The sequence below is a fragment of the Zingiber officinale genome, chromosome 3B, assembly GCF_018446385.1.
Source record: "Zingiber officinale cultivar Zhangliang chromosome 3B, Zo_v1.1, whole genome shotgun sequence".
Lineage (NCBI taxonomy): Eukaryota > Viridiplantae > Streptophyta > Magnoliopsida > Zingiberales > Zingiberaceae > Zingiber > Zingiber officinale.
Window position 1 is genome coordinate 42,024,838 of NC_055991.1, and position 17,374 is coordinate 42,042,211.

Sequence of the window (17,374 nt, forward strand, 5' to 3'; positions counted from 1 at the left end):
TGGATGTTAGGCAGTTGAAAGTCCCGTGAGTGAAGCCGGGCAATGGAAATCTTAAGTGAATCCGGTGAAAATCCTAGTGAGTGAAGCTAGGTGAAGGTGAAATTCCTGGTGAGTGAAGCCAGGCATACGGGAAAATCCTGGTGAGTGAAGCCAGGGGAAAATCCTAGTGAGTGAAGCGAGGTAAATGGGAAAGTCCTAACTGGGATGTGAGGCAGTCCGAAAGGCCTGGTGAGTGAAGCCAGGCAGTTGTGGAAATCCTGGTGAGTAAAGCCAGGTGAAAACCCTAGTGAGTGAAGCTAGGTGAAAGTCCCGGTGAGTGAAGCCGGGCAAGGGAAAATCCAGATGGATCAAGGGTGATCGGACATCCGGTGATGGGAAGTCCAAGTAGGTCATAGGAGTGACCGGATACTTGGTACGGAGAGAAAAGTCTAAGTGGGTCAAAGGTTGACCGGACACTTAGCGGGGAGTCCTAGCAGGTCAAGGGAGTGACCGGATGCTAGGCGCAATATACCAACAGTCAAGATTGACCGGATGTTGGTTTGGACTTGGTTTGGGCGAAAACCATGAGTGGATCGATCCGGTGATCGATCCGGTGATCTGAAATATTCGATCGGTGACCGATCGTATACATCAGTAGCATATGTGTTAACGATCGGTCCGGTGACCGATCGGAGTCGATCGGCCGAAAGGAGCGAGGCGCAGAGGGGTTGATCGTCCGGGACCGATCAAGCCCTGATCGGTCCGGACCGATCAGAGGAGGTTCCTGATCGGTCCATGGACCGATCGTGACCAAGCGAAGGAGGAGGGAATGGATGCGTGGACCGATCACATGAACTGATCGGTCCACGCATCGATTCAGTAACCGCTGACGCAGCGGCCAGATTTCTTCGTGTTTCTTCGCTTTCTTCGCAGGTTATAAAGGCTGCTGCTGCGAGCCTTCTTCTTCTTCTTCCTTCTTCCTTCTCTTGGTGCTACTAAGTTTCTTGTTGAGCTTTGTTGAGCTGCTTTGAAGCTTCGCGTGAGCTTCCTGCTGCTGGTTTTCTAGTGAGCTTGCTGCTTCTTCCAATCGAAGAGAAGGCAAGAAAGTTTACATTTGTATTGTACTTTATTTCTTGTTTTCCTTGTACTCTTTTCTTGCTGTTGCAAGAAGTTTCTGTGGCGAGGTTTCTCCACCCAGAAGGAGTGTTTTTATTAGCCGGTTTTCCGGGGACTCATCCACCGACGGATTGATTGGGTTCGTCCACCTTACGGACACGCCGAGGAGTAGGAGCATCATCTCCGAACCTCGTACATCGCTGTGTTAAGGTTTGATATTCTTCCTTTCGTTTCTAGTTTATTTTTCCGCTGCGCTAACGAATTGTAGGAAGAAACGAGCGATTTGGGGCGGCTATTCACACCCCCCTCTCTAGCCGAGTACATAGGATTCTAACAATGCTGACGTGTCAATCGATTGGGGATGGATTCAATCGATTGGGAGCACTGTTTAAAGCCTGGCCGGAGCGTTTTCTTCCGTAGAACTTTGCGTTCTTCTCCTGCAATTTTCTGCGATTTTCACCAGCGATTTTCTCCGAGAATCTTGCCAGTTCTTGAGGGTTCTTGGAGTGCATCTCCAAGATTCAAGAGGCAACAATAAAAAGCAACAAGTAAGCAAGAAGAAGGGTGTATTTCAGTTGTATTCTTGTATTTTCTTTTTGTGTGAGTGTTGTAGTGTTGTGTGTATTTGTACGAGGCTTCTCCGCCTCCGGCTGTGACCGAAAAGGAGTATTTCATAGTGGAGGAGTGAGTCGGTGTGTGGATCCTTGGATTAGTCACCTCTTCTTGAGGTGGATATCAAGTAAACCCTAGGTGTTAGCGTTTTGGGTTGTTGTGTCTTTCTTTCCGCTGCATATCATCAAGACGAAGCAAACCGACGAGCGCGCGACGAGACGCTATTCACCCCCCCTCTAGCGGGCACATCGGTCCCAACACACGCTTCCTGGGATCTCTATATAAGAAGCCTCAAAGCTTCATCGGAGGTATGTTTTTTTTCACTACTGTAGCTACAGTCACGCTGCTGCTCCTTTCTTCTCTACTTTATTCATTTGCTGCCGGTGACTGACTTGAACGTCGGAGGGCTATCGCCGAGGAACCCCTCCCTGGCTCGGCACTAACGACTCTGTGGTTGCAGGCTTAGCTCGTTGGAGGTCCACATCGTCTTCAGTCGACGCCTAGTCAACGTGAGCACCACCTCCCCAGCACCCGTCTACTCACTCTCGAACAAGATCAAATTTGGCGCCGTCTGTGGGAACGCACCTGAATCTGAGTTGAGAAGATGGAAGAAGCTGGATGTCTCCACACTGTGACACTCACTCCAGAGGAGCTCGATGCACTCATTCAGGTACGAGTGGCAAAGATAGCCGAACAGCAGCAGCAAAAGATACTAGCCGATCGTCTGGCGCAGCAAGCGACGTCGGCCTCGAGGGGCCGAGCGGCACATGAGGACCGACCGGAGCAACTCTCCATATGGGGACAGAATAAGATGCCGACCGACACTCTAGGAGAGGTTCCACTAGTGCCAATTCCGTTTCACCAGGCGTTATTTCAAACGCCCTCAGAGATCACACAAGCCAACCAGGATAGGAGTTCTTCTTCGGACGAGGCTCCATTGTGTGACACCAGAAAGGGCAAAGCGCCCCGAGCTGATTCGTCACTCGAATGGATCAACCGACAATTCTCTAAGGTCATTCTGCATGATCCGTTGCCGAAGCACTACGCTCCCTTGGCGATCGGAGAATATAACGGATCGACTGACCCAGACAACCATCTCGGTAAATTGGATAATGCCTCTACTCTTCATCAATACATAGATGAAGTAAAGTGCCGAGTGTTTCTCACCACTCTCTCCGGCTCGGCGCAACGGTGGTTTCGGAGGTTGCCGGACGGGTCAATTAGAAGTTTTAAAGACTTCCGAACAGCATTCATTCATCACTTCGTGAGCAGCAGACGCTGTCAGAAAACAAGCGTCAGCTTGTTCTCCATAAAGCAGGGCTAGAGGGAGACTCTCTGAGCCAACATCCAGCGCTTCAACCAGGTGGCAATAGATATCCCCTCGGCCTCGTCCGAGACCATGATGAACGCGTTCACACAAGGGCTCGTGGACGGGGACTTCTTCCGATCGCTCGTCAGGAAGCCGCCCCGCGACTACGACCATATGTTGAAGAAGGCCAATGAGTACATAAACGTGGAGGAAGCCCATGCGGCCAGAAGGAAGGAGGCTCCATCCGAACCATCGGTGCCGACCGAACGACGGCCGTCGCCCAACCATCAGCCGCCAAGAGGACCACGAGCTGAAGTAATACTCCCACACCAGGAAGGAAGGCCACACGTCATCCAGCATGTTGTCGCAGAGCGGCCGAGGCCCAAGGGGAAGGTATGGACCCCTTTGTTCTGCTCGTTCCATCAGTCTGCAACTTACAACACCCGCGACTGTCGCGGATTCAACCCGGTCGCCCAACTGACGCCTAGGAGCTACCGTCGCCAATCCCCCTCGCCTGACCGACGACACGAGTATCGTCGTTCTGATCGGTGAGAGGAAGCAAGGCGATCCCCAAGACAGCCTCATCGGAGGAGTGCGGAGCCGGTGAGAGCCGGACGAGAGCAAAATAGGCCGTCTGCTCGGGAGGAGGAGAACATGAGCAATGCCGCTCGAGGGGAGATCAACATCATTGCTGGCGGGCCGACCGGCGAGGATGCCAACCGAGCTAGGAAGTCACACGCTCGGCGGTTATAAATCCATGCAGTGGGTTGTAGCCTGGAGCAGGCCAGTGGACCCGAGATCAGCTTCAGCCCCCGTGATCTCGAATGAGTTGAAGTGTCGCATGATGATGCACTCATTATTCGAGCGGTAATGGTCAATTACACTATTCACCGTATATTCGTTGAAACAGGTAGCACGGTCAATATCATTTTCAAAAAGGCATTCGATCAGCTCCAAATTGACCGAGACAGGCTGTTGCCAATGACGACCCCTCTATGCGAGTTCACCGACAATGAAGTCTTACCGATTGGCCAGATCAAGATGGTCATCTCGCTCGGGAAAGAACTACTTCGGAGGACAAGGACCACAAACTTCATTGTAGTAGATGCCCCCTCAGCCTATAACGCCATTCTGGGTAGACCGACCCTCAATGAATTCCGAGTGGTCGTCTCAACCTTCTGCTAGAAGATTAAGTTCCTGGTAGAAGATCGAGTTGAAGAAGTAAAGGGGGATCAGCTGGCCGCTCAGAGATGCTATGTTGAGATGGTCAAGACTAAGGCAAAGTCCGCTCAGAAAATACCCCGAATGGAGGTAACCACCATAACTGAGAAGTCCCCTACTTTGGTTTATGAGGAGAAAGAAGAAGTACATATACATCCAGGCCGAGCGGAGGCGACGACCTTCATAGCGTTTGACTTGGAGGCCGAGCAGAAGGCCGAGCTGATCAGATGTCTTCAGCAGAATCATGATGTCTTTGCATGGTCGACGCATGAGCTGCCCGACATTTCCTCAAGCGTCGTGCAACATGAGCTCCATGCACATCCGACCAGACGCTCGGCCAGTGAAGCAGAGGAAGAGATACTTCAGGGTTGAGCAAAATCTGATTATTCGGGGGAAGATTGAGAAGCTACTGGAGGTCGGTCACATACGCGAGGTTCAGCTTCCTAGCTGGCTCGTCAATGTGGTGCTGGTCTCCACGCCGGGCAATAAATGGAGGGTTTGCATCGACTTCTGGGATCTTAACAAGGCATGCCCAAAAAACTTCTATCCATTGCCCAGGATAGATCAGATGGTAGACTTCACGGCTGGGTGCGAGCTGATATGCATGTTGGACGCATATCAAGGGTATCATCAAGTAAATTTTACCTTATAAACTCAATAGAAAGTCAGCTTCATCATGCCGACGGTACGTATTGCTACAACATAATGCTGTTCGGCCTGAAGAATGTGGGTATCCAAACTCATATAGATGTTATGGTTGTTATACTATATTTATTTATGTGCATAAAATAATTTTAAAATAAAATTTAATTTAATAAAAAATCTATAAATCTTAAATTTAGATTAATCTGATCCGAATCCAATTAGAAAATAAACCAATCAAAAACCTCTAATCCAAATCAATCTGAATTTGAAAATCTTTAATCTGAACTTAATTTTTTTTTTTTTTTTTTTTGGATCAAATGGGATTTGATAATTGATGGGTTGAATTTATTTTGGACACCTCTATCATGGTGCGAGTAATGACCTCGTTCGAGTACAGAAGGCAGGTTTAGAAAAATAAGGAAATACCTAGTGGTCCTTATTCCTTACAATTGGAGGAGAGAAAGAAAGAGAGAGGGGAAAGGAGAGGAGTGGACTACCAATGAGGGAAGGTAGGTCGGCTAACGGAGGCGGCTGGCGATAGTTGAAGTTTCACGAGAAAAGGGAGAGGAAGGTGGGTTTGGCGTGGAGCAAACAGAGGAGAGTGTGGAAGGGTGCCAGCCAGGGCGTTGGAATCCTATCCACGTGAGCCTCCTACCCATGGCTATCACATCTCTCGAAACTGGAAAGCTGCACTGCCCCTTTACCTCGAGAGATTTAGGATAAAACTGCGAGTTGCAATTGGTTTAACTTATTATTTTAGGTGTTAGCGTTGGGTCAGGTAGATCCGTACAAAGGCTAGTCCAAGCGTCAATCCAGGTAATTGCAATATATGGGCCGATAGGTATATAGCAACCACAGCTATAAGTGCATCCAATGGGAGAGCTCCTTATTCTCTCTGTTATTTTTTTTTTATGGGACCACAACAAAACTTACGCCGTTAGAGATGCCATGTTGTGGATAATCTTATTTAATATTTAATAAATTTAGATTCGACACTGCATTATCAAATATATATATATCAAATAAAAATTTAATTTGCACATTTTTATCTTGTATATTCATGGGTCCATCCTCATAAATTCGGACGCTCAGACGTCCTTTTGAGTATCCCGATTTTCAAAAATAAATCGGATGCCTAGAAATATGTCTGGAGATCCAGACCTATGAAAATGAGCCATGAATATATATAGGATAAGGATGCAAAGAAGTGTTTAAGAGCTGGACTAGCTAGCTCTCAGCGTCGGACAAACCTAATAATTTATGCGACTCATGATTTTAATTAATCCATGTGGCTCTGCCCATGCCTTATCCCTTATCCCTTATCCCTTCTAATGTCTCGGACTTCTTTGAAGGCATGATTAAGGCATGACTAAATTAGATTAATCATAATTCGACAAACTCCCTATCAAAAAAAAATCATAATTAATAATTTAATCTAAAGTATATCATACCGTTCACATTTTTTATGATATTAGACCGTCCGTACTGATTTGTATTTTTAATTTAATTATATAGTCGGATCAATTACCTACCGGATTAATTAGATTGTAAAAAATTAAATACATGAATTACTAAGAATAAAAATAAAAATAAATGGAGGACGATGCTACCAATATGGAGAAAAAACAAAGGCCAACAAAATTGACAACTACTCGTCAGCTGAGACGCCGAGCGAGGGCAGGTCATTGGCCGCTGGCTGCGCTACCTTGTCGCGTCCTCCGCACTCACCTGCCGTTCTTTCCCTTACTTGCTTCCCTCCCTCCGCTCTATACTTAATCGCCATTTCCTTCTTTGTTCAAGCCTGCACCGATCTCTCTCTGCTTTTTTTTCCCCACCTACTTTTTTTCCCCCTCCCCGCGCTATATATACTCCAGCTACCGCACACCTCTCCTCTCGAACCTATGCATGCACCTCCTCAAGCCATAAGCCATGGACGCCCGCCGCAAGAAGCAGCGAAAATTGTCCAACGGCTCCGAAGGTGAGCTTCTTCTCTGTCCGCTCAATCATATCGCTAGCTAGCTCACACAAAGTATTGATCGGTGAGGCTGCAGCAGAGGTGAGCAGCGCGGAGTGGGAGTTCATCAACATGACTAAGCAGGAGGAAGACCTCATCTTCCGAATGTATCGCCTCGTCGGCGACAGGTAGCGGTGATTAGCTCATGGCTCCATTTCCCACTCTGTTTGGAATGAAAGAATAATTGAGCTTGTTTTGCAGGTGGGATCTGATAGCAGGTCGCATTCCGGGTCGAAAAGCTGAAGAGATAGAGAGGTTCTGGATCATGAGGCACCGTGAAGACGGCTTTGCTACTTACTAAACTACTCGCGCATAGCTAGCTCGCTAATTAAGTATGATAATATATCTTTTTCTTTTTTCTTTTTTCTTTTTTTTTTTGTTTAGGATGTAAGATCCGTTTGTTTGTTGGTTTGTTGTTTTACTTGAGAATGCAATTACTGGACGAGCTTTATTTGAATTATCTAAGGCGATGAGAATTCATGGATCGACCAAATTAAAACCAGTGGGGTTTTAACTAATGCTCAACGGTGGATGTATTTTTAACAAAATTTAGTGCTGTCTTTCTGATCCTGCTTCATTTCATTCTTTGCTGCCGGCCAAAATGTTGTCCGGTGTATCAGGTGGGCAACAAATTAAGGGCATTTTTCCGTACACAATGTTGGGATTGCCCGTGGCCTTTAAATCGCTTTTACCCCCTTGAGTTGTCTCCATTCCATCATTCGTCCCCGTTTTCTATCGTAGCCACATTTAAAAAAAAAACTGATTAAAAAAAACAGCTTTCGTTAGTTCGGATATACGTGACAACTCACTACCCAGAAAGCAAATATTTCTCTAAAGATCTCTTCCAGGCCGTTGAAAGTAATCTCTTTATCTCGTCGTCGAAAATCACAAAAACCGAAACCCTTTATTATAAAAAAAAAAAAAAAAAAATCAGAATTACTGATAAAATTCTTAACCGAAATAAAATTTTATTGATAATTACCAACGAAATTTAATTTTCTAAAATTTGATTTTGGCTAATAACTGGTATAATTTGATTCATGCCAGCATAATTTGGAATTACCGACGGAATTGATATTCCGTCGGTAATATCAAATACAATAACCGATGGAATATAGATTTCGTTAGTAATATTAAAGAGGCTTACCGATGGAAAAATATTTCTATTGATAATTTCCGACGGATCTATTAGTAAGTCCAATTAGAATTAGGGTACTGCTCCGATTTCCTTACGCGCGATTTCGACTTCTTCTCCCCAAATTTCTAGCACTTCGGCGATTCTCCGGTAAGTCTCTTCGCCCCCTCTCTCCCTCTTCCCAATTGTCAACTAGCGACCGACACAACATGGGGTTGGCAGTATGTGCCGACCACCAACAAGTGGTTGGCGGCCATGTCGGCCTCCAAGCTGCTATTGGTGGTTGTGTCAGCCACTAGCACGAGGCTAGCGGTTGAGTCGACCGCTAGCATTAGGCTGGCGGCTGTGCCGGCCGCCAACACTTGGCTGGCAATTATGCCGGCCACTAACATCCAGCTGGCTGCTGTGTTGGTCGCTAGCACCCGATTGATGACTGTGTGGGGCGATAGCACCCAACTGGCTTCTTTCCTGGCCACCAGCACACTGGTTGGGTGGCTGGCAGCTGTTGCCCGTGTTTAGCAGTGTTGGCGGCCGCCACTTGTTGGCCGTAGCGGTCGGCTTCGCCACGACTAGCACGTGGCCGACAGGTTATCCGAGTGCTAGCTTTGCCGGTCATGAGTCTGCATTCGCTAGCTTGGTCCTGCCATGAATTTGTCCTAGCTTGTTATTGTTTGTGATTAATTTCAGCTATTTTTTTTTTGTAGTATATTGCATTTACTGCTCTTCTCCGATTGAACTACACATTTTCAGGTATAATTTATTAAACATTATCTATATGCTATTTTACATAGATAAATTTAGATGCATAACATGATATAGTCATTTTATTAGTTTAGTGTTGGTATATTTACATCTAAGATAATTTTTAATTCTTAATTTAATAGTTTTAGCAACACATGTACTTTGTAATAAATTGTATGAAATTATATTCTTATTAGATGACAATATATATAAACAAAACTTGGATGTATAATCGATTAGATAATAAATTTATTAGAGATGATTTTATTGCTGAAGTTGAACAATTTGTGAAATTTAATAAGAGTCATCCAGTATGTATGAATGATACCGAGTTACGATGTCCGTGTAATTATTCCAAATGTAGAAATAGAGTCTTATGTGATGAGGATATCATGAAAGTAGATATATGTAGAAATAATTTTGTCCTAAATTACTATAATTGGTACTGTCATAGAGAGCCTTATTTGTTTGAACCAATTGGACCTTTCTGATGGTTCGTGATCCAGTACAACTGTTATTAGGGAATCATCAACTAATGATATTGCAATATAATCAATAGTTCACAATACGATGAATGCAGTTGATTATTTTAATATAGGTGAAATATCAACACCTGAATATTAATAATTATATGAAATGTTAAAGACTAGTGAAAGAGAACTGTAGGAAGACATTCATTTTGATTATTTCCAACTATCATCTATTGCAAGGTTATTGAATATGAAAGAAGAACATTGATACGATGCATGATAGTAGGGTCGGATAGCTGACGTGGTCGGAAGTCAAGCCCACGGTGCGGTCAAAAGTCAAACCCACGTGACGGTCAGAAGTCAAGCCTACGTAATGGTCAAATGTCCAGCCTACGTGGTGGTCAAAGGTCCAACCTACGTGGTGGTCAGAAGTCCAGATTAAAAGACGGTCCAAGTTGGACATAAGTGACATTCAGGGGTTAGACCTACATGGCGAGTAGGTAAGATGTACGATTCAAGACTTACAGGATACAGGTCAGGACTTACAGACGTGCAGAACAGGACATACGAAACAAGACGTACATGTTGGGATATAAGGACCAGGTCGTACAGGTCGGGATATATGGACCAGGTCGTACAGGCCGGGAAGGGCAGACTAAGGCTTACACGTAAGGATTTATAGGACGAGACAGGCAGAACAGGAAATGTGGGTCAAGACATACGATTCAGGACTTACGGGATACAGGTCGGGACTTATAGACATGCAGAACAGGATATATAGACCAGGACATATAGGTCGGGATATGCGGACTAAAACGTACAGATCTGAATTTACGGGACAACAAACATAAGCCAGGGAATGCGCCAGGGAATGTAGCTCTGTTCTACAGGTCAAGATTTGTAGGTATGAGGACCCAGTCTAAGATTAACAGACCGGGGCGAACATACACTATACGACAATCAAGCTAGGGAATCGTAACAATCCGTCAGAGAATAATCACCGCATGCCAGAGAATATGCTAACGGTCTAGGGCTCATTGACCACTGATTCCTCCTTAGACCTATAGAAAGATACCATGTGTTATTCACCGCCACACAAATCTTGACACCCGACATTCCCTGACACTCGTTAGACTCCAGAAGTACCCACTGCCATATAAAAAGGGAGTCTTTCTCTCTACGCAGGTACGCTCACTCATATTTTCACATTTCGTCCTTTACTTTTGGTCCTTTCACTGTGCTTCTGGGAAAAAACATCTGACTTGAGCGTCGGAGGGTCTGACCCGGGGACTTTTTCCCTGGTTCTTGGTCTCTAACGACCTGGGTGCTTGTCTGAGTGTGTTCAGAACCCTCGCCTCAACGTCCCAGTCATCACACCCCCGTTATCCACCCATGGGAATCCTTCCCGTAGGTACCAGATCAACCAGGCGTCTCCGCGACTTTCCGTCAACAACGAGGACAATGCGGCCAGCCTCTGTCCGACTCAGCTTCCAGACGAGATCAAACATCATTTTTCAGAAAGATGTTATGATGAAATATGTTAATTGATGTCAGAGTTACTCCCTGTTGATAACATAATAACTGATAGCTTCTACAGTATAAAGAAATTGGTTAGAGGTTTAAGTTTGCCTATATAGAAGATTGATTATTGTATAAATAACTATATAATATTTAAAATAAATACAATGAATTGAGTGAATGCAAAATCTATGTTCACCCTCGTTATAAGTATGATTCTCACATACCAGGGAAGAAGAAAAAAAAATTACTTAGAAAGTGATGTATTACTTTTCGTTAATTGCTAGACTTCAACGCTTATATGCATTTGTCGTTACAGTTTACCACATGATGTGACATCATGAGCATAAGCAAAAAAGAGGTATTATGTGTCATCCTTATAATTCCCTTGCATGGAAGCATCTTTATACTATATTTTTTTCCTTTGCAATAGAACCACGTAATGTGAGATTGAGACTTTCCGTAGATGAATTTCAGTCATTTAGTTAGTCGGGACAATAATATTTATATTGGCCAGTTATATTAACACTGTATAATCTACCTCTATGGATGTGCATAAAAGATGAATTTATATTTCTTACTATGCTTATTCCTAGTCCAATCAATCCTAAAGAAAAGATAGATATTTTCTTACAATCTTTGATTACTGAGTTGATTGAATTATGGAATGTAGGGTCGATGACTTATGATGTTGCAAGTAAAACTAATTTTAAATTACATGCTATATTATTATGGATGATCAATGATTTTCCAGTATACTCAATATTGTCAGGATGAAGCACAATTGGTAAATTAGCATGTCCACACTACATGATAGAATCTGATGTATTTTCATTACATTGCTATGGGAAGGTATCTTGGTTTGATAATCACCATAAATTTTTATTAGTTGATCACCCTTTTAGATAAAATAAAAAAATTCCTAAAAAATTTTGTAGTCAGAAAACCTCCTCCAACAATCTATGTTTCAGGTGAAGAAATCATTGAACAAGTAGATAGTTATAGATTTCTACCAGTATTCTCAACCTAATTCCGATGAGATAAATAAATACAGTATTAGGATGTGCAAGTATGATTGGAAGACAAGGGCTATTTTTTTGGGAGCTACCCTATTGGAATAATATGAGTCTGGTGTTGGGAGATCAGGACTACCACGAGCCTGTTATAATCCCAGATCAGGACCAACATGGGGCTAGTCTCCTAGAGATCAGGACCACATTCTAGCTGAAAGTTAGCATAATAGTGGAATACCTTCAAAGAGCTCGAAATAAACAATGGAGGACACTATATTCTTGGTGTTGTTCTATAAATGTTTTCCAAACAACGATGGACAACATAAACACTATTTGTGTACATTATATTTTTACACATTACAGACCAATTTGACAAATAATAACAAATACTATATGTATATCATTAAATATTTATCTATCTTCTTTTATAATATTCAATCTTGCTTCAATTTTTTTCCTTCAATGACATTGTTCTTCAATGCTATTGTCCTTTGACATCATCTTTTCAACACCTTATGACAATGCTCCCTCTTTATACTTACTCTTGCTTTTGCTTACTCTATCAAACTGCAAGAAGTGATATGGTAAGCAGGAAGAGGTTCGTGATAGTATTGTATTTATAAGAGCAAGAAGAGATATGGTAAACACGAAGCTCAATATCACGTAATGGGGAGAGAGGATGACCAACATGATGAGGTCACATGCATTTGAACCACAAAAATTAATTTTAAATTATATATATATATATTTTTAAAATGTGGCTAAAATACATTGGAAACTAGCATGCTGAAAACTAATGTTGGCGGAACAGGTAGAATGGAAGGTCATCCAAACCAAGGTATCATTTGATCATTCTCAAAGTACGAGGTGTGATTTAACATTTTTCCAAATTTATGTTTCTTTTGATAAATTCTAGAAAGAGATATGGATCTTGATAAAACAAGGTGTAAGAGGATCTACATCAGTTTCTCTATAATATTTCTAAAATTTAGAGTAAATCATTTACTTTATTAAATTTAGATAATTATTTTTTATTGCACACTACATCAACTATTCCAAAATTTTTATTTATTTTTTTATTATTTTCTTCTCTCTTCCAAATTTTTTTATTATTTTTTCTCTCTCCTTATGTAATATCTATTTTTTAATACCGAATGTATGTTCTTTATTTTTCTCTCTCACCTAAATTAAATAATATTTTAATATTTATTGGATAGATTTTATTCCCTAATAAATTTAGAGAAGTCTATTAATAAAATCTAAATTTAAAAAATAGATAGAGTAGTTTTTATAAATATTTTTTTTATATAAAATATAAAATATAAAATAAATTTTATATTTAGGGAAGCTAATGAAAATGAGGTATGTTTTGATGCTCTTCTTCAATTCTATTTATTTTAATAATAGTTTAGTTTTTAAATTTTAAAATCAAAATATTATTGTTTAAATAATGGAACTTTATACATATTTTACGTTGTCCCAAGTAAATGTTGGTGCTGATTTACCATTTTAAGAAATTTGTAAGCAAACAACGAGGGAAGTTCTCAGTCAACTGCCATTCAAAAAGCAGTCCTGGGGTCTGTAGAACTGACACGTATAACGCAGGTTGGGCACGACCACGCCATGCACGACGCCACGTTTAGCTCCGCCCGCCCCGCTCTCGGTTTTCTCTGCTTCGCCTCCAATCTCTGCCCGACCGCCCCCGTGAGGACGAAGCTGTTACAGCCACAGATCGATGAAGAATTTATCAACACTTTTCCCTCGCTAGTGTTGTATCGCCGTCGTTCCTCGCCATGGTGAAGCTCGCGTCGACTCGGGAGAGCCGCGCCTACGGGCCCGGCCGCCGCACCCGCAACCGGTGGGAGTACCTCAACGCCGGCTTCTACCTCCTCGCTGCTCTCTTCCTCGTCTGTGGTTTGTCAGTCCTGCTCTCTCCTTTCCCCTACACTGCCAACTACGGCCTCCCCCTTGCCCTCCTCGGTCTCGCCTTCCTCCTCCCCGTCAACGCCCACGACCTCGTCGCCCACCTCCCCGGCTTCGACTACTGCTTCGCGCTGTTCGAGTTCGACCTGCAGCTGGCACTCGTGGAGTTCTCTGTTCCCTTGATCAACATCGTCGGCACTATCTTAGCCTTCGTCGGCGTCTTGCTCCTCTCGCTCCAGGTTAATTCGCGATAAGCACCTCACCCGTTACGTTTTGGCATTAGAAACTGCATTAAAAGCCGGTGCGTCGGCACAATTACAAATGTAGACGGAGAATGGATACAATGAGTTGCTTCAAAAACATGCTCTGAACACTTTGATCGCCGGCCCACTCTTTTGGCTCATCGGCTCCATCCACAACATATGCCAGATCTACGAGCGAGCAAACGGGCATGTTCAGATCCTGCAGAAGTGCGTCCAGCTTCCTCTGCTCACGGGAAGCTTGCTTTTCTTGGTCGCTGGAATTCTCAGCAAATGCCGTGTGTTTGGCTCAATCCATGCACAGAGAATAGTTGTGAGTTGTTAATTAATCTAACTAAAAACGACGTTAACCTGTCAGCGAAACTCACAGCTGCCTCTGTTTTTCAACGCAGGAGAGAAATTGGGGTTGGCTGGGTCTGTGCGGGAGTGTTCTGTTCATGGTTGGGGGGTTGATGAATGTGATTAAGGTGTTCAAGATGCAGCAAATGGACGGGCTGAGGCTTGAGAAGCTTCGAGGCTCTGCATATGAGAGGTTAAGTAAAGGCAGAGAGGATCAGCTTACATTGATACTTGGAAACGGTAGGATGAAGAAGCAATTTGAGGAAGTTGGTCTTCTTCAGGAGAAAACTGGAGCACGAGAGCGATCGAGCGAGGGAAGTCAGCAGGACCTCTTAAATACACACATTTCATTTCAAGGGAATAATATGAAATCTATTGTCGTTTTTTTCTGAAACATTATTGTCCTTTTTTTTATAAGAAAAAAGACAGCTCCAACAATTTCTACGCAGTCCTCGAGCAAGATCCGGAGCTGGAGGTGTCAGCGAGCTCCGAGCAGGGCCGCGGCCGGACGTCGACCGCCGCTCCCCTCACGGATGAGCACCGCCACGCCGCTCGGCGAGGACCGACGCCCCAAAACTTGACGTTCGAGAGGCATATCCGAGTGAATGGCGCGCTCCTGATGATGCCCTCCATCGACCCCGGCTGCTGCACCTGCACGCCCCGCACGTTCTTGATCGTCACGCCGTCCACCGTCGGGATCGCCCGCCGGTTGAAGTACTCGTCGGGGTGGTCGCCGACGTCGCCGGCGATTCTGATCCCCTTTCGCACCCTTCGCATGCGCACGTTGGCCACCGTGACGTTTCTGATGTGGCCTCCCCTGCCGATGCTGGTCTTTATGTGGATGCCGATGCCGGTGTTGTACAGGTCGACGTTCTCCACTAGGATGTTGTCGATCCCGCCGGAGGTCTCGCTTCCGATGGCGATTCCCGAGAAGGGCGACGACCCGGTGATACGCCGGATTGTGATGCCAGAGCTAGGACGGCCGTAGGCTATCCCGTACTCGTCCCAGCCGCTCTTGACGGCCACCAAGTCGTCTCCGGTCGAGATGAAGGCGTCTTCGATGCATATATTTGAGCTGGAATCTGAACCATGTTTGACGACGGTTAATTTGCAGATTGAAGTCAAGAAGAGAAATAATAAACATGTCGAATATATATATATATACCTGGATCGATTCCATCAGTGTTTGGAGAATCACGAGGAGCAAGCACTGTTACATGCTTGATCACCACATTCCTACACCAAGGAGGGTTTAATTAGTTTCAGATAAACAGGATGATACGAAGTTAAAGGAATTGTTTTATAGTAACCTGCAATAAACAGGATGAATGTTCCAAAACGGAGAGTTTTGAAAGATGACATTGAAAATGAGAATGTCTCTGGAATTCTTGAACTCTATAAGATTTGGTCTGGTGAAACGGAGAGATCTCTGTCTCCACATGCTCCACCACACCTCACCTTGGCCATCAATTGTTCCATTCTCACCTGCAAACAAGCATTGTCAACCAAACATTGGATCCTTCACCCTCCTCAATGTTGTGGAAATTGTCATTTTAGTAATAAATAACCAATGAAGAGATAGAGCAAAATGCGGATCACCTGTAATTATCACATCACTGATTCCATCTCCCTGAACGAAGCTCATGTATCTCCTTCCAGGCAGCTCTCTCCCTCTTCCATAAGATGGTAAAGGGTCCACCAAAGACCAGTTCCTTGTATCCTGCAGGAGACGAAGCTCAATCAAATCCACTTTAAAATCCAGTCATTAGATTGGGCAAAATTGTAGGAGGAGCACCTGTGTGGCCTTGATCACAGCTCCTCGGGCGAGGAAAAGAGTCATATGGCTAGTGAGGCTGAAGCTCTCTGTAAGCCAAACGCCAGGGGGGACGTAGAGCAAAGTGCCACCTTTGTGCCTCTGGTGCGAAATACGGTACATGGCCTTCTTGAAGGGCCATGTGTTTAGTGTCTTCCCGTCCCCCACCGCCCCAAAATCGGTGATCGATATCATCTCCCTCCTCTGCTTCATCGGCACCACGCCGACGCACGACTCCTCCATCATCGACATGCTGCATTGCAGCAGCATAAGCAGCAACGCGGCCGGTCGTAACAAAAATTCAAGAGGAACCATTTTTTTCAAGCTAACAAGGAAGATGGAGGTTGAAAGCAGAGGAGTACAAGAAGAGATGCCAAGATAGGCTTTCCAGGAGACCAAGCTTTGACGCTAAATCAATGTAGAAACCGAAGAGGCTCCAAGAGAGAAAAAGGGGGGGAGAAAGGAGAAACGTTGCATGCATGAATCCAAGTAGAAAGGTCCAGAGCAAAATCTTTCTAACCAGCTCATCACTGTTGGAAAATGTTTATATTAACAACAGAACCAAGCATCTCGATCGCTTACATATCTTCTTTCTGTGGTGGAATAATGGAGGGGAGATGAGAATCTCTTTCCAAATTAAATCCCTTCTTTTACTCGAGGGCCACACTAGCGAGCTATTTAATGCATTCTATTCATCCTGGGAAGAAGATGATACCTTTCGGGATTGACATTCGTGAGTTATTTTACCTAACATTTGGTGCTCTAATTCACAAGAATGCTGAAGTTCAGTATAACAGAACTAGGCTTTAGGGAGTGTTTTATAGAGATTCTAAGAGGCTAGCGGATCTATAATTTTTTTTATGAGTAAAATTTGTTGGTCAGAATCTGGCTATCTAGAATTCTCTATCGTCCAATCATAATATATGCATGTACATACATGTAATTAATATATGCATATGATATTACTAAAATATTCTTATACATGCATGCATGCATAAATTCTAGCTGGTTAAGTTTTTTTTAGTGGATGTGAATGTCAATTTTTACTTCAATTTCTTAAAAAAGCATCCACATTGGCATTAATGGTAATATGTTATTTTTTTAAAATTTTTTAATCTATAGGCATTATTGCTTTCAATGAATTGAACGCGCTAGTGTTACCCTACTATTAAAAATCATTCACGTTGGCACTAACACTTCAAGTATTAACACCATTTGGAAGCCCTAACTTTTGCTCAAATATTGAAAGTAAGAATTTGATGTTTT

The 17,374-nt window shown here is 43.7% G+C and overlaps 3 protein-coding genes across 4 annotated transcripts; 2 read left to right on the top strand and 1 right to left on the bottom strand.

Moving 5' to 3' along the window:
• The first annotated feature begins 6,538 nt into the window (after positions 1 to 6,538).
• On the top strand, positions 6,539 to 7,356 carry LOC121968239 (transcription factor TRY-like). Of its 2 annotated transcripts, none has more exons than XM_042518700.1 (3): positions 6,539 to 6,860; positions 6,937 to 7,024; positions 7,098 to 7,356. In XM_042518700.1, the coding sequence occupies exons 1-3, from the start codon at positions 6,812 to 6,814 to the stop codon at positions 7,195 to 7,197; spliced, it is 237 nt and encodes a 78-aa protein (XP_042374634.1). In that variant the 5' UTR covers positions 6,539 to 6,811; the 3' UTR covers positions 7,198 to 7,356. The 2 variants fall into 2 exon arrangements, with proteins under 2 accessions (XP_042374634.1, XP_042374633.1); XM_042518699.1 differs by having other exon boundaries at positions 6,541 to 6,860; positions 6,934 to 7,024.
• Positions 7,357 to 13,566: 6,210 nt separating this feature from the next.
• LOC122054839 lies at positions 13,567 to 14,687 on the top strand. Its single transcript, XM_042616266.1, has 3 exons — positions 13,567 to 13,935; positions 14,024 to 14,236; positions 14,349 to 14,687. The coding sequence occupies exons 1-3, from the start codon at positions 13,567 to 13,569 to the stop codon at positions 14,685 to 14,687; spliced, it is 921 nt and encodes a 306-aa protein (XP_042472200.1).
• Positions 14,688 to 14,708: 21 nt separating this feature from the next.
• Positions 14,709 to 16,674, bottom strand: LOC121968240 (probable polygalacturonase). Its single transcript, XM_042518702.1, has 5 exons — positions 16,091 to 16,674; positions 15,895 to 16,015; positions 15,606 to 15,780; positions 15,461 to 15,531; positions 14,709 to 15,377 (listed from the first exon to the last, which is right to left on the bottom strand). The coding sequence occupies exons 1-5, from the start codon at positions 16,421 to 16,423 to the stop codon at positions 14,737 to 14,739; spliced, it is 1,341 nt and encodes a 446-aa protein (XP_042374636.1). The 5' UTR covers positions 16,424 to 16,674; the 3' UTR covers positions 14,709 to 14,736.
• Positions 16,675 to 17,374: the final 700 nt, after the last annotated feature.